General features: G+C 40.5%; 1 protein-coding gene across 5 annotated transcripts in view; it reads left to right on the forward strand.

Annotated features, from left to right (window-relative positions):
- NALCN (sodium leak channel, non-selective) overlaps positions 1 to 19,939 on the forward strand; it is a 267,020-nt gene that overhangs the window by 182,703 nt on the left and 64,378 nt on the right. For all 5 annotated transcript variants that reach the window (XM_054701970.1, XM_037528733.2, XM_054701969.1 and 2 more), the window contains 2 exons: positions 12,932 to 13,068; positions 14,426 to 14,567. In XM_054701970.1, coding sequence (XP_054557945.1) covers positions 12,932 to 13,068; positions 14,426 to 14,567 — 279 coding nt within the window. The remainder of the gene's footprint in view (positions 1 to 12,931; positions 13,069 to 14,425; positions 14,568 to 19,939) is intronic.

Below are 19,939 nucleotides of genomic sequence, written 5' to 3' on the forward strand. Positions count from 1 at the left end.
GGATCAATTCCCTCAAGAAGCTACAAATCATTAGTGACTGAGAGTTTGGAAACTCTGCATTTTACTCAAACCCTTTGATGTTACCCAAGACCACTTGAAACCACTCTAATCTTTTGGTCAAAGATGACACTTTTGTTATCAACTCACATATTATTAGGCATAATTTTCCATAATTAAAATATCAAAAGATCATCTGACATTCTTTTGATCTCTATTTCTAAAATAGCTTCGTTATTAAATTTTTTAGGTAATAAATTCATATGTTCCATTAAGACATGAACAGCAATACAATCAGTTTAAGGAGATGTAGTGGGTAAGACTGAGAACATTTCAGGTCAGGGTTCAAGACAATAGGTCATAATGGAGGCTGAGAATTTGGGGATATCAATTATCAACATAAGACACAACCTAGAAATTTGGAAATCAATGCAAAAAGGGGAAACAAACCACTTGAATTCAGAATTGAATAAGTAATAGTTCAGGAAGTCAAATCAAAACAGAGGAGTTACTTGTTATAACTGATGTATTTCTGTTCTGGATTGAGCTGTGTGCCCCTTAAGCAGGTATATAGAACCCTAATCCCCAGGACCTATGAACTTGACCTTATTTAGAAATGAGATATTATGAGGTATTTGCAGATGAAATCAAGTTGAGATGTGGTCAATAGGGTGAGAAGTAATTCAGTAGGACTGGGGTCCTCATACAAAGAGGAGAAAAGACATGGGTAGGGGAGGGAAGGCACTTTAGTGCATTTTACCCTTTGTGCAACTAAATATGACATGTGAACGCATTGGCAGGGTTGCCATGGCCTTGATTCCTTTTGAGCCCCAGTGGTTCAGTGGAGTGAAGTATCAGGGGAGCTTTGAATAAGCTTTGAGCCTGGACTGCACCGGGATGGTTTTTATAACCAAAACTGGCTAGCAAGTTATGGAATTTATCTAAGAACAGTGAACTGTCTGTTTTTTTTTTTTTTTTTTTTCTGTATTTGTAATTCTGCCTCCCTGAGACTGAGGGTTAATGGCTTCATTGTCGACCTTCCCTACATCGTCCTTGGGCAGTGGAATCCCTCTGGAAAATGGGCGTCTCTGACATTGTCACTCACAGTGATATGACTATTAAATAGGAACAAAAGAACAACTTAGATTATTTTTGGGAAATGAGAAACGTATATGCATGTTTGTTTGACAGAATCCCTATTTTCATGTTGTTTTGCATAAAATATGTTGATTGGTGTGAATTTTCATAGTGCATCTAATAAGTCTTTTTATCAAAGTCTGCAAAATCTAACAAGTCTACAGTCTACCAGAAGCATACTCAGGGATGATACTTGGAAAATGCATATTGTGTCCTGAAAAAGAATTATTTAAGGGAAGAGATCAGAGTCCAGGGTTCAAGATTCCCAATGTGGTGACTCCAGTACCAAATACATGTCTCCTGTACCTCTGACATAAAGTGTGACATGTCTCTTATGGTAAATGTCATCCCTGATACTAGGTACATGTATACTCAGGTGGAATAAATGAGCACATTGACTGTACATAATGACAGCCACTGTCAGAAAAAAGTTACAAGAGAGCAAAGAGGAGGTGCCAGAATGAAACTTATGGTGATAGGTTGGAACAGGGGTATCAGTATAAACTGAGTTTATGTTAAGATATAAAAATAGATAAATAGATACATACGGACGTATATAAATAGGTAGCTACATAGGTAGATGGATAGATGATGGATGAATGGATGGATAAATAAGTAAGTACATAGATATGTCTATACAAGCGGAAAGATAAATGATAGATATAGTCTAAACAGCAGACAGCCACAGATCCAACATATAGGCAACTACATAGATATGCAGATAGCTATAGATACATACATGATATGCAGGTGGATACACCTCGATGGTTCTTTGCTTACATAAGACACACTCATGTACTATAGGTGTGTATACATAGGGAGGTATACATGCATGTATTTCCTAGCTCTTTTCTCTTTATGCATCCAGAAAGTGTGACTTCCTAGCAGTGATAAACAAAACCAGTGCTAAGATTTTAACATCTAAGTAGTTTTCTCCAACGAAACAAATCATGGCTCTTTGGAGAAATGGTTGATTCTAGCACTGAGTCAGGGAAAACTCAAATGAAACTTAAGTATTTAGTGGAACCAGAAAGTAGAATTTTATCAGGCAAACTGAAAGAATAGAGAGCCAGCTGGGAGAGCCCCCAGTGGCCAAAATGAACAATTTGTGCAACAAAATTAGTAATATTAGTATTGAAACCCAAAATTGAAACAAATTGTGTGTTTGTATGATTGAATAAAAAATGACATGAAAAAGCTCTCCAGAGCTTTACAGAAACTCTGTCCTATCTTTGCAATTATAGGTAAATTTAATTTTTTTTAAATACGGTGGTTTTTAAAGTAAGATGGGGATTTTCTATGGTCAATTCTAACTATGCAACATATAAACCTACAAAATGGCGGCTGTGTTGCCTGATTCAAAGATGCATCTATCTCTGAAGCATGTACCACATGTATGCTGTGTGACTTATTTTTTAGGATTTATAAATGTTTTTATTCTTCTTTGTCAGCCATTCTTTTGTTATTACATATAACTATGTATTATATACAGTATCAAATTATTGCTGGTAAGAAGGATTAATATTTTGAGTTTATGTTCTCTTTGTGTTATGCTGCAAAGAGAAGATTTTAATTCATTATTTAAAACACACACACACACACAGCAAAGCCAAATGGGAAGCAAATTGGGCAGGATGGGCTATTTTTTTAATTATATTTTTTACATGAAAATGATGTGACTTATCAGTGTCACAACTCATGTAACATTGGAAGAATTGTTTGTCCTGTTTAGTATGGTTGATTCCACATTGTAAGGAACCTAACACAAGAATAACAGTGATGAGAAGTAGCACAGATGGGCCATTGTGGGCTGTTTGTGGGATGGCATTGGTGTTGCCTTTCTTCTTCATCTTATCACCATTCTGTTATCATTGTCTTATGTTTATAAACATATGGTATGAGGTCATCAGCTGCAGAGAATCCTGCTGCCATTAAAAAAGTGACATCTTAGCAAAGGAAAGACACATAATTAGGTTTTAGTGCCAAGTCCTGGTTGGAGAAAATGCAAGGAGCACAGAGGATTTGCTTAACTGGGCTTGGAGGCAGGTCCAGAAGGTGTGTCTAAAAATGATAAATGGAATTTTAGTGGGAAAGTGGGATCAAAATGTCCCATATAAAATAAGTAGGTATCAAGTGGCAGAAGCAGAAATGCATTGATTGCTTGAAGATGTTTTGAGGAGACAGTATAAAAGTTTTTAAACACTCAAGCTCTGGAATCCGGAAGGTTGTGGTCACATCTCAGTTCTAGCCCTTGCAGGACATAAATCACATGACCTGGTGCTGATTCAAATTCCTTGGACCAGTTTCCTCATCAATATATATCATGCCTGAATACAGAGCTAATTACAGTCCTAATTGGGGAGGCTGTTTGGAAGATTAAATATTATTAGCAATGCAAAGTGTTCAGCATAGTAGAGCGAACACATTTACGACTTCAGCTACAGATGTTTGTTCTTCTGAGAAATCTTCCCAGAGATGCTTTTTGAAGGGTGTCTAAGTGGTAACCAAGTGCAGAAGGCAAGTGCATGGCAGGCAGGGGAACAACCTCAGCAAAGGCACAAACGTGTAGAAGACTGTACGGGAGGACTATGCCACCCAACATGGCTAGAGTATAGAGGACCAGGCATCAGTGGATGCCGAGAAGATTTTAGAACAGACCACCCTTGGATTACTCAGGACCAGAGGAACATGCTGATTTTCTTTTTAATATGTTCTGAAAGATGGATTTAATGGACCCCAGTTGGAGGGCTTAAGGAGCAGCAGTATTAAACCTGGATGACCAGCCGCCCATTGGAGGAGCAACATGGAGGACGTAGGTGACCCCCTGAGTGTGGGGGGAGAGATCTAAGATCTGAGACACTGGCGGGTAAGCTGGAAGTTGATGTAGACAAGCAGCAGAGATAGTGAGCATCGGCAGCTCTTCCACAAAGCAAGACTGAGAAGGGCAGGAGAATAGGAGAGGACATAGGCCAAGAGAAATGTTTGCTCTGTCTTCATTCTTTGAGTCAAGAGTCAATCAATTAGAAAATCCCTCAATCAACCCAGGAGAGGTGTAAGAGAATGGAGAAGGAGGGAAAAGTGGAGATGGCCTCATGCTCAGCAGAGAGGGGTGGGCAGCCCTGCTCCCACACCCTCTACCCCACTCACTGAGATGAGACCATCTTTATGCAGGGCTAGCAGCACTGTGCCCAGGGAGAGCTTTGGTTTTATAGCAGCTTTCCCCTGAGTAATTCAAATTACAGGCAATATGCTATCTCACTTGTGGATCTGGCATTTATAGAAAAGAATGAAAATTCTCATTTTTTCATTTGAGAACACTGAAATCCAAAGTGGTAAAGGAATCATAAAATTGAGCAAAAATGTAGACCCACATCTTCTTTTTTTTTTTACTGTTTCTACTTTGACTCTGCTGTCTTCTCTCTTTTCTAAATCAAAACAGAGAGGACAATTATGTGAGTGCGCTGTAGATATATTTTCTGAATTCCCAATGGTATGGGCTTTTTTCCTATTACCTACTGAATACGCATCTCCTAACAAAAGCCAAACATCAGGTTTACAGGAAACTCTAGTATATAATTTCATCTGAAGTGGAGCCAAAAAAATGCATTTTTTTATCATAATGAATATGTTTCTACAACTCAGGAAATTCCCTCGTGGAAACAACTGTGTCTCAGCGGGGCAACACCAGGGAAACAGACTGTAGAATAGAGATGTGGACACCTAGAAGGAGCAACGCTCGAAGCACATGCCTCCATGCCTAGGTCTCGGAAATCATTAGTTCCATTAATCGGATGTTAAGTGACAGTAATAGAAGGGAAGCTTATCCATTGAACAAAATCTGGCATTCCAGTTTTTGAATAGTTTTTTCCCCCTTTCAAACTTATTCTCATTTTCTGCTAATCCCTACCTTGTTGCAAGTGGCATTTACGTTGGCATTCAAAGTAACCTTCAGAAGGACATTTAAAGTCTGGAAGATCTTAGGCTCGGTGTTGTTAACAGGAGCATGAAAGGTAACATTTCTTGCACCTCTCAGGGGTGTCATAGATGTATCAGCTCTTCCTAAGTGCTCTGCTGCCTCCCCAAATGGGGAGCACAGAACAGCCACTTAACACCCTAACACACCAGCTCCTCCAAGGTCACATCTCTTTCCTCCCCAGTTATCTCAGGGTCCTGCTGGAAGAAGGGCTGAGTTCGTGAGGCTGAAGCGCTGCTGGGAGTTGTAGAAAAGGAAGCACCGCATGTCATTAATCAACTGACGTTGTGAAATCACTTTGACCATTTTGGGGTGCCAGCTGTCCTATAAAAGTGTAGCTCTTATAGTCCATATGCAAACCTGGAATTGAGCCCTTCAGTTTACATCAGTAAAATTTGACCTTGGAATTCCTGGATTTAATAATTTTTAAAGAAAGGGAAAAATTAGCCACTTTACCACTTTCTTTTAAGATTTTTTATTTATGCATACAAGAGCTGGGGTACAGGCCACAGATGCGGGGGGTGAGAGGACTCACCAGAGACAGAGCAGGGAACAAAACAGGCAGACTGACTGAAGTACACTGCTGAAGGGAGCAGCGGGCGAGATAGGAGGGGTCTGCTGCACCATGTGGGTTGCTCCCTGGCTAACTGGGGATTGAACTTGTGCTGCAGAGGCTGTGGATTGCTTCACAGTACGGTGCTTCACCCCTTGCGCCACCAGGGAGGCCCAGCTTTACCACTTTTTAAATGAAACATTTTAAAAGCATACAGTTTGCTGGCTGATATGTCATTTGTAGCTGCTGGACCTTGGCCCAGGGCAGAAAAGGAGAGCCCTCCCCTAAAAGAAAGTCTTTAAGGGATTCAACAGGCTGCTGAGGGTGTTCTTTATCTCTGTATCTCCAGGTTTTATAGTAACACAGGGAAATTAATAAAAGCCAACATGTTTCATCATTTCTTCAGATAGCCCATCTGTTTTAACCGAGAAGCCTTGAAATTCGAGTTGTAAAATCACAGATGCAAAATAGCAAGAGAAACTTGTGTGAAAAATAATAGTTGATGCTCTAGCAAGAATCTCAGTTCTGAATTGCGATGTCACGTGTACATCCATAAAAAACAGAGAAGCCATCGGGCAAAGAAATAAAGAGAACTCAGCCTTAATTACCTCAGCAACAATGAGGAGCTCCTGTTTCCAGGTTGAACATAATGTGGTCATTTTTCATACACTGAAACGTCAAAAAAATACTCTTCAGTTACATTAACCCACAGATCTATGCCCGTTTTTCCAACTAGCATGGACTAGAATTTAAAATGAGAATCTTGTCCAAGTCAGAATGCTTTTTAAATTGTTTTCTTCTAGAAAATCATCCCCAAAATTACCAAAAATTTTATTTAATGTAATCCTTCAATTCTGTTATTTGTTGCAGCCTTCAGAAAGGAGCTGAAACTGAATAATGTTTGAATATTTTAACAGAAGAAAGCACAGGCTGAGATAGGGAAGATTTAAGCGATGAGGCAGAACAGGGGATGTGTCACGCAGAGCAATTACATCCAACTCTCTTGAGAAGCACAAGGAAAGCAAAAGGCTTTCAGCCGCCCAATGTGTAATGATATCTCAGCAAGACAGATGCCGGGCCACACAATAGCAGTGAGTCTAGATGATTTATGTTTTTTGAAGCTCAAGGAAAGTTTGGATTTTTTTCTTTGATTCTAATTTCTTTTTTGCAAAACGTTTTTAACCATATGAGTTTGTTACAAAGCTATCATCTGATCTATCTGTTGCAACCAGACTTCAGGCACAGGTGGGGCCATTAAAGACTCCCTCCTTTGTGCTATTCTTTAAATTAGGGTTTCCATCTAAAGAATAAACCCCTGAGGTTCTCTGCGTTGTGTTCCTTCCACTCAAGAATCACGCTCTTGGAAATCATTTGGTCAAAATAGACACTCACAATTACTCTTAAGCTACAGGGCCTGCTTTTTGTGGTGTAGTATAGCGGCTTTCAATTATTATCCAGAATCCCCAATAGAATCCATGTTGCTCACTCGCTTGCATCAAAGACCATTTAATTTTGGAAAGTCCATGCTTAAATGTAAGTTGGGAAAATAATTTGGATAAAAGAAAGAAGGCTACGTTATCACATATTAAAGAAACTTAATTGTGGCTGCAGAGTACCAGCAAAAACTTTTCTTTACCCTGGTGACCTCAACCTCCTTCCCCCTCCGAGCCCTACACACACACACACACACACACACACACACACTCTCTCTCTCTCTCTCTCTCTCTCTCTCTCTCTCTCTCTCTCTCTCTCTCTCCAGGTCCTTCTTGTTCTTTCCTCTTTCTTCTTTTTGTATCCTGATCAAGATAAAAATCATGGGTGGGAGAAGGAGAAATAGTCCGAGTTATGGTGATTAATAGCAATGAAGTAAGGATTAAATGATTTTGCTCAACTGTATCATCTGCTCTTCTTTAACACTTTTTGCCAAACTACTGTATAATAAAAAGGATGTCACAGAATATTTATGAAAGGAACATACCCAGCTCCCAAATGAAGATGTACAGAACGTCCCTCAGGATCCCCTCTGCACAGACCCTCCCAGCCACGAAGTCACCCCTATAGCAGTCTCAGACTAAGCAGCATCATTAGTATTGCCTGTTTTTCTTAACTTTATATAAATGGAATCTCTTTACTTTTCAAAATGGCATCATTCAATAGTACTCCTTTGCATTGTCTGGCTTCATTCTGTTAGCATTATTTTGTGAGATTTACTCACATTCAAACACTCAAATAGACCATCTTTTACCTTTTCCATTCAACTGTTGATGAGCATTTAAAGAGCTGGCACTTGACTGCTATGGGCTAGCATGAGGGTTGCTGTAGCACATGCTTGTAGACATTTCTGGTAGGGAGCGGCCAGGAAGAGGCCTGGGCGGATACTGGATAGTCATCTTAGGTGATGCTGCTAAACTGTGAGCAACAAAGGGTACTTGGCAGCTGCTGTTGGAAGATGCTCCTTCCTGATTCTGGAAGATTCCATCTAGAGCCCCAGCAGTGAGATCAGAACACAGTGACGTTTAAGCAGTCACTCACCAACCCTGTTTTAACTGGCACAGGCGATGATGCCTGCTCTTCCAGGAGAGCATTTGCAGGGCCCTGAGCTACCCCAGACTCCTCCCAAAAGAGCTTCCTATTTGCTGGTTTGTAGTTTTACAGTCAAATGACTGAGTCATGTTGGATTCTAATTCATTAATTCACAGTTTTTGTATTTCCACTGCTAAAAGGCACTGTAAAAGTAAATTGAAAATGGCATCTTGTTGCAGAGGAGCTTAAACACTGTGGGGAGTATAAATAACTCCAAGAGAAAAAATAGAACGAGATGAGTTATATTTTAAAAACATATAGGCAAGGTGATTCTTTTTTAACACGCATAACTTACAAATGTTACAAATTGTATTCTAGGGTAGTTGATCAAATATATTGCCATTTTCTCCTTTACAAAATTTTGTGTCAACTTATTCTAAACATTCACCAGTGGCAGACATGAGTTCAGGTTAAATGCCACAAGAATCTAAATTTAGAGTGTCCTGTAAATCTAGGGATTCTGTCATCAAGCCAACAAATATAGTCAATCATCAAGTAGATATTTTATGTTGCCTCTCCACCCTGGAGTATATACCTAAAATCTTTTACTTCCCCAATTATCTACTAGAGAGTTTAGTTCTGCCATCTAATTAGTATAATTATTTTCATTGTTTAGCAAGAAAAGAGAAAAGTGATCCCTACCTTAGAATTTATGGTCACAGGAAAGAGACTCGTTCAATGACCACACATCATGATTTGAAATGATTTTATGGGTTGCTTTTGGACTATGGAGATACCAAACAAAGGGTCAGATAAAGTCAAGCTACTTTCAGACCCTACAAAGTTGTCTATAGAACCGTGATGAACCGAGTGGGGTGGAGAATTGAAGAGGCCAGAACAGAGTGTGGAGGGCACACAAACGGCTATGGGGGGCCGGGGTGGGGGTGGGGGCAGCATGGGGCATCGGTGGTGAATGTGTTGCAGTAACAGAACCTGAAGGGGGCGATCGGATACCGCTCAAACACAAATAATTAAACAGATGTTAACTCAATTTGGGGCCTACACCTGAGAAAAGAAAGCAAACATTGTAAAGAAAATAATGAAAAATGATGTAAATATATATATATAAATAAACGAAATGCAAATTAAAAAATACTAATATGGAAAACAGAAAAGATGGGTAGGGACATAAATGAGACAAGATTGATCACTGAAAATTATTAAAGTTGGCTAATGAATAAAAAAATATGATGCTCTGTGTACTGGATTCGATAAGGCTCCGCCCCCTCTGGATAGCCACTCAGAAGCGCAGAATGAGACCTTATTTGGAAAGTGGATTTTGTGCGTGTGACTTGTTAACATCATAAAGGTTTAGTGTAGGCCCTAACTTCAGTGATTGGCATCTTTGTAAAAGAAAGGAGAGGAAGATTCTGATACAGAGAGGCAGGCACATCCTAGTGGCTGCAAACATGGAGCCCTGAGGAGGAGTTTCCAGAAAGGATCCTTTCCTGGTGTTTTCAGGGAGAACGTGGTCCTGCTGGACCCCTTCCAGCCTCCTTAGCACCAAGAAGATAGATTTCTGCCGTTCAAGCTGCCCGTTTTGTAGCCATTTGTTAGTCTTGGGAAACTCATGCACTATGTATTAGATTGAACCAGGAGAAATTTTCCCTTTTTCTGTTTTGACCTGCACAAACAGTAATTGTGTGTCATTCAACCTGAGATATGCTATGCCCCTATAAGCAGAAGATCTCATTGGTGAGAGAAAGCTCTGTGAGGAATTGCTCGTGGAATTGAAATTAGAGGACCAATTAGAAGTTAATGAAGTATAAGAAAGGAGTTTCCAACAGAGGGACCAGCACATGCAAAGGGTCGGAGACAGAGGTTCTGGGCACTCGTGGAAAGAAGATGTGACTGGAACAAGGTTTGGGCACATGGCGGGACAAGGCTAGACAGGTCAGGAGAGGTCCAGTCACCTAAAGGTGGACAGTTTGGTATTAGGAACAATGGAACTCCCTTGAAGGGTTTTACATCAGAAGGTGAGATTACTAAGATTGTAGGTAGAGAACAGGTAGGATGATGTAGAAGGAGCCCAGGAGCCCAGGTGATATCTCTAAGGAGGGAAGCTCTGCTGCGGATAGAAAGAATAGGCAGAGAGAGGATTTTAGGAAAATATCCGTGCTTTTATTTTGATGACATGTCCTGGTTAATACACTGTTTGCCTTTTTGTGTCTATTTGAAAACATTTAGTTCTCATAAAATATACACACTATACCCAGTAAGCCTAGAAGTTCCAGGGTTGCCTAACGGAATCACATGTAGCCATTCTGCTGCCCAAAAAAGTTTCTGGAAACAAAAGCACCCTCCTTTTATACTTCTTTCTCTTTTTGTTGGCCACCTTGAACTCCCAGAACTTTGTTTCACCTCAGCTTGAGTAGTTGTTTTATTTTACTGTCATTATATTTCCCTGACTACCTATTCAGTTAAAATGCGAAGTCAAAGGTTGTGTCTTGTGTATTTTTATATCCCCAGAACTTAATTTGGGTTTGATGTTAAGTGTCCACATCAGCAGTGTTCATGGCAGCATAGTTACAATACCAAAGACATGGAAATAGCCTACATGTACATTGATGCATGATTGGATCAAGAAGAGGTGGTATATCCATACATCATGGACTATTATACAGCCATGAGAAAGGATGGAATGCTGCCATTTTCAACAAAATGGAGGGAATTTTTGGGAGAATTACTTATAACCAAGTCAGTCAGAATGATGAAAACAAATTCTGGACGTTCACATAGCAGGCAACTTGATAATTATAGAACACTTTCAAAACCAGTGGAATCAATAAACATCCTGAGGGCTCTGAGGTTGAGGGGGGTGCAAGGAAAGAACAAGGAGATTTAAGGGAAGGTGGTGGGGGGAAAATAGTTGTAAAACTACAAATAAACTAAAAGTCATTGAATTGTAGCAAAAAAAAGGTTTAAATATTTTGTTTGAAAAAAATTAAGCGACCATATGTATAAATAAGTGAGTCGGCAGCCTTATTACACTTCTTTTCTTTTATCTGTCTGTCTTTGGCCTTAGATAATTCCTTCTCTCTCTGGTCTAACTGACCCTCTTAATGGATATTTCTTTTTCTGTATACTCAACTTATCACTGATGAATTTTGTATATTAATTGTGTCAGTAAGCTCTTGGAAAGCCAGTGTTTTCCTCAGCAATCACTCTGTCTACAGACAGAGTCGTCCTTCTAATCTCCTGGACCTTGTGGGGGTGCTCGCTATTTTGGTTTTGTGCCTTTGTAAACTCATTCTTCACATTTGCCTCCATCGAGCTCTGAGAACTAGCTGTGCCCGTTGTCACGCTGAGGGAAGGAGCAAGGCAATGAACGAGGGTGCCCTTCCTGCAGTGAGGCTGTACCTCAGACAGAAAGCCAGATGCCACCCACAAAATGAAACACGTGTGACTGGCTGAGGCAAAGTGCTCACAAAACATGAGAACAACTTCTGTAGGAGAATGAGAAAAGAGGGGGTTTTCCTGAACCTGACCCCAGGACCTCTTGATCTGTGGGACATCTGACCCATGTTGAGTACTGAAATCCGGATGATGTTCTCTCCAGCCAGTTTGATTGGCCTGGGGCAGGTAGGAGGAAATGGTCGTGTCTCTTCCTGTTATAAAAGCTTCCCATGTTTATATTAAACAGATTATATTAAAGTAAAAAAGAAGCTGATGGCACTTGAAACATGCTTCCCTAAACCCACCAGAAAGGCAGCCTGAGTTAAATGTACTCTCTGAAGAGAGTCCTTGGTCCAAGATTAGTTTGCAATTCAGGGCAGGAGACCCATGGCCCTGGAGAGCTTATGTGGACAGGTCTGAGAAGGGGCATGTCAGGAGGAGGGAGGAAGGTTCTGGAGGGAAGTCCACATGGGAGGAAGAGACAGCGTGTCAGGTAGTGTAGAAGCCACTGCCTCTTTTTCAGGCCAGAATTCTGCCTTATCGAGGCTTGCGGTGTCTCCTTAGCTCAGAACTGGCTCCATTTTGTGATGTGAAGCTTCTGCCTCCCTGAAGCCTAATTTGTGGACATAGATAATCTTAGGGAAATAGGAACGATGATTGGTTGGTAGGTAGGGAGGTAGATACATAGATAGATAAAAATTGACTGTCATGTATTGCAAAGATATTTGAAGCATGTAATTTAATAACTCCCAAGCATCTTTACAACTAACGAGGAAGCTCTTGCTCTCTATATCAAAAGTACTGTTTCCATTTTGAGATTTTCTTTTTAATCGGCTAGAATAAAGGACCAATTTTCTTGACATTGACATTGTTCCTATTATCAAATATTACCACTTGGGATTTTCACTTATTTTTTTTTTATCCTTTTTCTTTCTAATCGGAGTGCGTCTATATTGGTGAAACAAATTTTATTGTTTAAATATATTAGTGGCAATAAATGAGTTAACACTAAGAAGCAATGTATGGTTCACAAGGCGTCTTATATTTGGGGATAGACAACCTGTATTTTTCTTCTAGTTTTTTTTTTCTTTTTTCTGGGTTATTTTTTTGTTTGTGTTTGTTTTCCTCTTGCTCTTAGTTTGGGCACACAAGTATGGCAGGTGACAGCCCGCACCTGGCGGGGTTTTGCTGCCATCTACTGGCTCTTCAGGCAACAACACTTGCTTCTTGAATTTAAAAATTCCTGTGACAGTAGTATAGTTTCCCCTTTTCTTCTGTTCTTTTTTCTGTAGTTAAAACAAAGTGAAGCCAATGCAGACACCAAAGAAAAGCTCCCTTTGCGCCTTCGAATCTTTGAAAAATTTCCAAACAGACCACAAATGGTGAAAATCTCAAAGCTTCCTTCCGATTTTACAGTCCCTAAAATCAGGTACCAAAGTATTTCTTTAATTCTTTGTCTCAAATATGTTGTAAAAGTTTCATCTCAAATCTGATGCAGCCTTTCTTTCACACTCATGTGGGTCTGGGGCTTTTCTTCTGTTTTTAAATTACCTGGATTTTCTTCTCTTTCTACCTCTGCTTTAATAAACCAGGGACCCTTTAAGTAACATATTCGGAACAGAACCTTTATTTTTTTGGAAAAATTACTAATTATTTTTTAACTGAGGTTATACACCAGCCAAAGAAAGAAGGCTGCTCCCCACTGTGCCTCCCTGCAATGCCCCTCAGGGTTTTGACTTTCCTGGTAATGGGGAAGGTGTTCAGGTCCCAGGTGGCAGGTAGATGTCAGCCATGTTAGGGTAAACCTGCCTTGGGGGCCCTTTTTATTTTCAGGAAAATGAGAAACTGTCACCGGCCAGTTTCTGTATTACTCTAGCTGCTATTGTTTATAATACCACAGCTGCTTTCAACATCATGTGTCTTCCCTCTTTTAAAAGTAGTGCTATGGTGTTCCCCATTTGTACCGATTTGATTTCCCACACTCTGTCCTCCAGTTAGGCAATTGCATAGAAGATGCCTAAAAGCACTTATTTTTCACAAACCAAATGCTTCCAATTATAGCTGAAAATCTACAAATCAAGCCAGAATAACATGGAATGTGACATTTTTCACTTACCTAGTTTGAAAAACATTTTTATAGGAGGTTGTGACTGTTTGAGATGGGATGTGGTGTCATCATTTTCAAATTCAAATGGAAATATATTTTCCTTTCTTAATTTACAAAGCTAATTTTAAAACAGAAGATAGGAAGTATAAGAGAGCCGTGAATTAGCCATAAATTCAAGACTAGTACTTATTTGAAAAGATGCAATTTGATTCTCACCTTGCTTTGACGATATGATGAGGTAAGTTTCATGGAGTTATTTTGAGTCTCAAAATGTAACAAGATTTCCCAAAGATTCTCAGGACAAACTGAAGTTCAGAGAGATGAGCTAATTCATTAGTGGGGAAGAAAGGATCTTATTGCTACTACAGAATTTTTTAAAATGCTGTCAATTACTGGATAGTATTGCTTAAAAGTTATTTCAGGGACATTACTTGTGCTGATCAGGAATGGCTGAGAACTCAGGAAGCTTTCTCAAAATTTATTTTAGTAACTAGTTCTTATACACACCAATAACACAGTTAAAAAATAAATCTAGTGCCACCCTTGGTGGGCATGTCTTGTGCTCCATGAACATTGACACCTCTTTGTCTTAACTCGGATGAACTCCTCATTTTGAGAGGCCACCATGGCTTGCCCCAGCTCACTGAAAGTGCCTGACTCGTGTGCTTCATTTGCAAAGGGAAAGCTTCATGAAGCAGTTCATCGATCGCCAGCAACAGGACACCTGCTGCCTCTTACGAAGCCTTCCCTCGGCCTCTTCCTCATCCTGCGATCACCCCAAGAGATCTGCTGTTGAGGACAACAAATACATTGACCAAAAAGTAAGAGTCACCTCTCAACCACATTTTTCTTAAGCGTGTAGGTTAGAGAAAAGAACCACATAACCATGAGGGTGAGGTTGGGGGGTCCTGAAAACTAACATCTCGGGAGAACAATGAAGAAAATAATTGTCTCTGCAGACGAACTCCTTAAACCTAACATATGTGGGTTTATGGATTTAAACATGAGTCAGGATGAAGTCTCCTCGAAGCCCTCCCCCAGCTGCACCTTCTCTAGGGGGCGGGACAGCTCTGATCTCTGAGGTCCAGCCCTGGTCTGGTCACCTGTGTGTCCCCTTCTGCAAGTGACCCTGCTTATATCCAGTTGTCATGCCAGGGAGAATAAGCAGAGTGAGATTCTCTAAAATGGGTCAAAGTAGCTACCACTTGTTGCGTGCTGAGTAGGTGACAAAAATTATCTCTACATTGTCTTATTCATGTTCTGATTTACCTGTTTCTGTATCATTTGAAAAGTAACTAGGGAAGGAATTTCTTTTTCTCAGCATACACAGAAAATGAAAGATCAATAATCAAGAATTTGTAAAAGAGATTAAAGATTAGAGTTTGCCAAAAAATCCAAATGCATGTGCAAATATTACTCTTTGAAAGTCCTAGTCTAGTTTTTAATCCCTTCAGTGTTGTCACTCTCTTCTGTTGCTCATCATCAAACACCTTTCTCTATTAGCATGTGAAACTGAAATACCAAGCCCTCCTTCATCCTCCAAGATTCTTACTTTCTTCTGTTTCTATCCCCATCCCACAAGGATTAGACTTCCGGAGTATCTTGGCAGTTCTCTGCTCCTTCTTTTTCCCATGCCCTCCCTGAATGAAACTCATGTCTCCCCTTTATTGCTCTTACAACTCTTTGATCCCTGCTGCAGTTTAGAGATTTTGTTCTTGACAATGACCATGATGATGACAATGATGATGGTGATGGTGGTGATTGTGATGGTAGTGGTGATGATGATGTGGATGGTGATGATGATGGTGGTGATGATGTTGTGGATGGTGATGATGATGGTGCTGGTGATAGTGGTAATGATGATAATGATTTCTTTTGCAGTATGTCTCTTCTTGTTGAAGGATTTTTTCACTTATTTACTTCCCTTCAGTCAACTACAGATGTTCTTCCTCTATCTTCTAGATCCCAAGATTGCAGATGACAAGTCTGATGCCCTGTCAGAGTTTTTTCTTTTTCATTTGAAAGTAATTAGGTTTTCCTTTGATGCTTAGTTGGCTGGTTGGTTTTCTGGTTTCTGTGGGGAAACTTTTAAGACTTCCCCCCATGTACTTAATGTTTAGAAACTTTGCCTGTGTAGACTGTGTGTATTTTATCAGCAGCACTGCCCACAATAGGGAGCCTTTTCAGTTTGCAGATGAGTATTTGTCAGACTAGGTATTTGTCAGTTTTCAGATAGATGTTTTCATTTATTGTTTATAGTTTTCCATCTCTTTCCTTTTTCTCCTCCTTTAGCCTTAGGATTGGCATCTATTTCTTGTCTGTACTTTGAAAGTCTTGTTTTACTTGACATTCAAAGCCCTAACCCAATTTCAAGACAAGTGCCAAAAAGTGATGAATTCACCACAAGCTTTTTTAAAGTTTATTTCTTTACCTATTTTTTATTGAGGTAACATTGGTTTACAACAATGTATGTGGTTCAGAAGTGCAGGTTCACACCTCTTCAGGTGTCTGTTACCGCATCACACCAAGCACCATAGTCCCCCACCACCAGCCACTGGGTTCTCTGCCTTCTTTGCTCTCTGCCTTCCCCTCCCAACCTTGTAACCTTGACCTTCATTTTACAGGTAGATAAATCACTAGTAATGATAGCCCACTGGAAATGCAAAATTGGAATTAGTCAATGAAATCTTATTTTCTATCTGAAAGGAAATAGGACTTTTCTCACACTTCCTGAACAGAATATATTGTAATTGCTGAGGGAAAAAGGTTAAAAGTTTCATAGCAGGGCAGAGGCAGGAGAATCTAGGGAGAAACTGATGCACAACCTCCTCCCTCCCCAGTTCCTTTTTTTTTGTCGCATTAGAGCAATGAATTTCAAATGCCATTCTTGATTTTTTTAATGCCCTTTTATTTTAGTGACTTCTTTTCATTTAGTTGTTTAACAAGTGTTTTTACCTACCGAAAGTGAGATGACAATTATAGTTTTATTCTATAACCTTATATGTGTACCTACCTCATAAGTTCCTAAAATACAGTGAATTGGCAGGTGCTACTCCCTGGTTGTATCCAAGTCACTCAGTTTCTAAAAGAGTCTAGAATATTTTGAAAAGCACAGAGTGTCCCCAGCCTGGCAGGTCACTTGGTTCAAACACACAGTACATGATCTTGTACAAGAAAAATTATGCATGAAGGTTAATGCCCTTCATCCCATGTAAGCCTTATTGGCCCAGTCTAGGATAAATACAGTGAGACTAGAATTTATCCCCTTGCAGCCTCCATTATATAGGTAGCTGCTGCCATGCACAAAATGAGATATAAATAAAGAGCCTATTTTCTTCCTGCTCATGGCAGCAACAAGACTTAACCCTGCTCTCACCCATTCTTAAAGCCTTGACTTGTTTAAGTTGCCAGAAAAGTCGACTTCACTTTCTCCCTCACAATCTATAAGTCCCATCAGTTCTGGGCTTTTTCATCAATACTTAAGATTTGTCATTGCTGTAGATGTTGAATCGGGGAAAACCAAAACAGAAATTCCCACTTAGGTTAATTTCAGCAATGAAGACATAAGGGAAACACATATGTAGTTTAAATATGGCAAGTCTCTTTCATTTTTATTAAGAAATCCTGGAGACACTTATAAACAAAAACACTCAAGCAAACAACAGATATCCTGAACAGAGACCATACCATTTTTAGCTCCTTTGATAAAGTATTGTTCAGGGCGCTCTTGAAAATTGACTTTACAGTCCTACTTGCCTTTGGAAATGCCAGTCAGTGTCAAGTGAACAGCAAGGGCCTTCTCTCTATGTGAAAAAGCTCTCCCATCACTGTTCCATACACACCGAGGCTGTTTTTCCTCCAAGGAGCATTAAAAAAAAAAAATTAAAAGAAAATGAGACTCTGTCTTATCAGTGATTCTCTTAACACGAACAAAGGAATGATAAAATACAACTTTTCCCTTAATGATTACCTGTCAGGAGACACTTCTGGCTCTTTCTACATTAGAGAGTATCACTTTTCTCTTGCCAAGGAAAACAGAGTCCCCAGGAACCAAAGATCACAAGTGAAGGGAAAAAAACAAAAATCTGACAACAAAAGGGGGGATGTTTTTGATTAAGTGATGCAGGAAACACAAAAGCACAAATGTTAGGCAAGATTTTCTCCCCGTAATTACCCTGGCTTTGAACAACCGTAAGTAATTCCCATGGCAACCTCACTTTGCAGAGACCATGTTTTTAAAAATAGCCCTGTTTGATTACCTTCTCCCGTAAGTTTATAATACCTGTCCTCCCTGTAAACAGCCAGCAAACAAAAAAAAGTGAAATCTTGAAACAGTTTTGTGGTTTCCAGATCCTACAGGAAAAAGGAAGCTGTCTCCCCTCCTCATCCTTGGGGGGCATGACTGGCCTAGCAGGGTCTCATACCTGTGGGTGCTGAGGAGGTTCCTTTTCTTTCTGATTCTGTCACCAAGAAATGGGTTCACTCACTACCCAATGTGCATAGAACAAATTATTATTGCATCAGGGTTTTGAGGAAAAAAAAAAAGCTTCTTTGCAAGGAGACGGGAGATAGGCTCAACTCTGCCTCCCCTGTTAGGAAAGGGAATGAAGGGCCTCCCTGGTGGCACAAGGGGTTATGTCGCAGCACTGTGAAAATATCCGCAGCTACTGCAGCACGAGTTTGAATCCCAGCCAGGGAGCTGACCCACATGGTGCAGCAGACCTCTCCTGTCTCCCCCGCTGCTCCCCTCAGCAGTGTGTTTCAGTAAATCTGGCTGTTCTGCTCCCCACTCTGTCTTTTGTGGATCCTCTCACCCACCGGCACTTCTGGCCTAGTAGCCCAGCTCTTGTATGCAAAAATAAATAAATCTTAAAAAAAAAAAAATTCTTTTAAAAAAAAGAAAGGAAACGAGTTCATACATACATACACACGTTTGCATGGATGCATACATACATACACACATATGTGTATAAATATATATATATATGAACCTGGGTTGAGAACAAAGGAGTTGGATTTTATTGACTGGAAAGTTTAGGGCAAAGAAATGTGGTCTTGGCTGAAGTCCTTTGACTAACGTCAGGGCAGCTCGCACATGAAGTACGAGGAGGCTTCCCTTCAGATAACTGGAGGTTTAGTCTCCAGCCCTGGCCTCTGGTATCTCCCCCATCTGTGCTGGCATCCCTGGCCCTGGCCAGCCATGGAGCTCAGCTCAAGATAGTTGCTGCTACTTGCTCAGACTAGACGAGTACATTGCATCTGTGAATACAAACTTCGAAGAGAAAGTGAGATAATTTTTTTTTCTTTTGTGCTGTAGGGTCTGAAAGCAATTTAATCATCTAAACTCTGTTTCAATCCAAGCGTAAATTTGCACATCTTAAAATGAGTTTTTCTAGTTTCTAAGCAGAAGGACATCGGATGATGATTTTTTTACTCATTTTCTTCTCCATGTTACTGAAATCGAACCTTAGCTCTTAAGTAGAATATTTTTTAATAAACTGAAATATTAACGTGGCTTCCCACAAAACTAGTGATCAAAGCAGCCCACCTGGTCCTCAAAAGTGAACCTTTTCATCAAAGTCGAGGTCTCCACCTTCATTAGGTCTGGGGGCTCTGCGCCTTCGGTGACTTTCCTGGTCCCCTCCCCCGTATCCCGACTGGGGAGCCATTCCTGGAGTCAGAACCTTTGACCATCCCGGGAACATGAGTGAACTTCAGGGTCTTGTCAACCCAAGACAGCTGGGAGGGGTGAGGGCACCCCAAACCCCGCTCAGTGCTGCAAGCTAAGCAGAGTATCAGAGCCATCAGAGCCATGTGACAAAGAACAGCAGGTTATTTTCCCAACAATAAGGCCATATCTGCTCGCTCTCACCTGCTTCCCTGCTCAGCCTGTAGCAAGCTCCATAACAAGGCTTCACAGTGAGCAGCTAATGCTTGGACAGAGTGAGGAAGGAAATGGCCAACACGATTACTGTGTGTGTGCACTGTGTTCCTTTCCTGCACCTTCGGCCTTCGCTCGGCCGCACACAGACACCTGTGGACACCTGCTTGCTGCACCTGGCGCACCCCCAGGCTAGGGTGGCTCAGTGAGCGAGCATGGCTGTGCCCTTAGATGCTCTGAGTGCAGAGGGGAAGGCATGTGTGCATGGTTGAATATGAAAAGCATTATGGGAACAGGAGCAACGAGCCTCAG

This window comes from Talpa occidentalis, unplaced genomic scaffold (assembly GCF_014898055.3).
Source record: "Talpa occidentalis isolate TD23 unplaced genomic scaffold, MPIMG_talOcc4v2.1 talOcc4.5, whole genome shotgun sequence".
Classification (NCBI taxonomy): Eukaryota; Metazoa; Chordata; class Mammalia; order Eulipotyphla; family Talpidae; genus Talpa; species Talpa occidentalis.